General features: G+C 52.0%; 1 protein-coding gene across 1 annotated transcript in view; it reads right to left on the bottom strand.

The window, feature by feature from the left end:
• LOC109291795 (transmembrane channel-like protein 2) overlaps positions 1-1,658 on the bottom strand; it is a 71,634-nt gene that overhangs the window by 31,828 nt on the left and 38,148 nt on the right. Inside the window, exon 10 of the mRNA XM_019508913.1 lies at positions 580-727. Coding sequence (XP_019364458.1) covers positions 580-727 — 148 coding nt within the window. The remainder of the gene's footprint in view (positions 1-579; positions 728-1,658) is intronic.

Here is a 1,658-nt window from a genome sequence, read left to right on the forward strand (position 1 = left end):
GTCCTGCCCACCCCCCTCCCTCCCTCCCTAAGAGGGCTCAATTTCCCGCCCCCCCCCTCCACTTACCTGCAGGAGCCGCTCTCCAAGCTGCCTAAGGTAATGTGCATGTACATGCACATGGCACCCCTTGCCTGACCACCCTCCTCCCGCTCCCTCCAGGCTGGAACTCTGCCAGCCTACAGAGGGCTCCTCACAAAACTGCAAAATCCCAGGGCTTCTCCGGTAAAATGATTCCAAAAACCAAAAATTGCGATTCTAATATGAGTGATTTTTATGTGTAATAATATATAAATGGTTTTGGTTTTCCCATACTGATTCAAATAAGCAGCTGATTCTATTAACTAGCAATTCTATAAAGGCAAATCCAATGCAGTGGTACATCTCTTAACTATGCGTATGAGTTCAACCAAGTGTATATTGCCTAGAATAAGGGCTGAATTATGTCATCCTAAATTGTCCTTGAGATGGCATATAAGTATCCCAAGTATTTTTTTTTTTCCTTTTGCAAATCTGCTAAGCTAGATTCTAGCAGCATGTCTAGAAGCATGAGGCTCCCTGTCAAGGAAATATGTCATTTACCTTGAAGCTGGTTGTGATAGATGCAAACTTGTTGTCAGCTGTCTCTGGGTTGCCAATGAGGTAGTCCCAACTAGTGAACATTTTCCAGCTGAAAATGAAATCATTGTCATCCCCATCACCTGTGCTTTCATTGGCATTGCGGGCCATCCTGCATGAGGATACAAATTGTAATGTGTTGGTTTGTAACAGGTTAAGCAGCCACTAGATATATGTATTCTAGTATAACAAAAGCTTTAGTCCATCTGTCTGTCTGTCCATAACATTTTATGAGCACTCTGATTGGTCGTCTTGGCAGCCAATAACAATGTTGACTGAAACAACCAATCAGAGTGCTCTGCACAGATAGACACACACAGAGGAGCATCACCATGACAATGGGCCTTAACCTTAACCCTGCCTCCCCCAGCCCTAACTTTGGAGGCAGAGAGGGACAACAGGGACAGACTGGCATAGTAGAGTGCTGAGGGTGGGGGGAGGGGAGGAGCAATGCTGGCTTTGTCCCCCCCACCCCCCTTGCTCCTTGGAGGTGGCAGCAGCATGGTGTGCTTGCAGTGCAGCACTGACCTTACCCCCCTGCTCCAGTGTCATTGCCACATCCAAGGGGTGTCCTTGCCCACTCCCCCCACCCAGCCATGCTTCTTGAAGGCAGCAGTGGCATTGGCCAGCTTCATCCCTGCCATCGTGGTGGCACTCCATCTCCTGCAGAGGGGGATGCAAGGGACGCGGACTGGCACAGCAGAGTGCCACTATGATGGAGGGGACAGAGCGAGGGGATGAGGCCAGTGCCATACCACAAGCACCATGCACCACTACCACCTCCAAGGAGCAGGGTCGGGGGGGGGGCAGGCCTCCCCTTGGAAGCAGCAGTGGCGCGGGGTGCTGGAGGCAGGGACAGCAGAGCAAGCTTCCCCCCTCCCTGCTCCTGGCAGGTGGCAGTGCAGCATGGTGGGTAGCGGCACTCCATCCCCACCCTTCCCCCCATAGGAAGGGGGATGTGGTGGGGAAGAGGGAAGGAAGGAAGGGAGAGAGAGGAGCAGGATGGTGAATGGGGGGTGGTTTCCAGTGGCAGCATCCCCCCC

Source organism: Gavialis gangeticus, unplaced genomic scaffold (assembly GCF_001723915.1).
Source record: "Gavialis gangeticus isolate Ggan-Ray unplaced genomic scaffold, GavGan_comp1, whole genome shotgun sequence".
Taxonomy (NCBI): domain Eukaryota; kingdom Metazoa; phylum Chordata; order Crocodylia; family Gavialidae; genus Gavialis; species Gavialis gangeticus.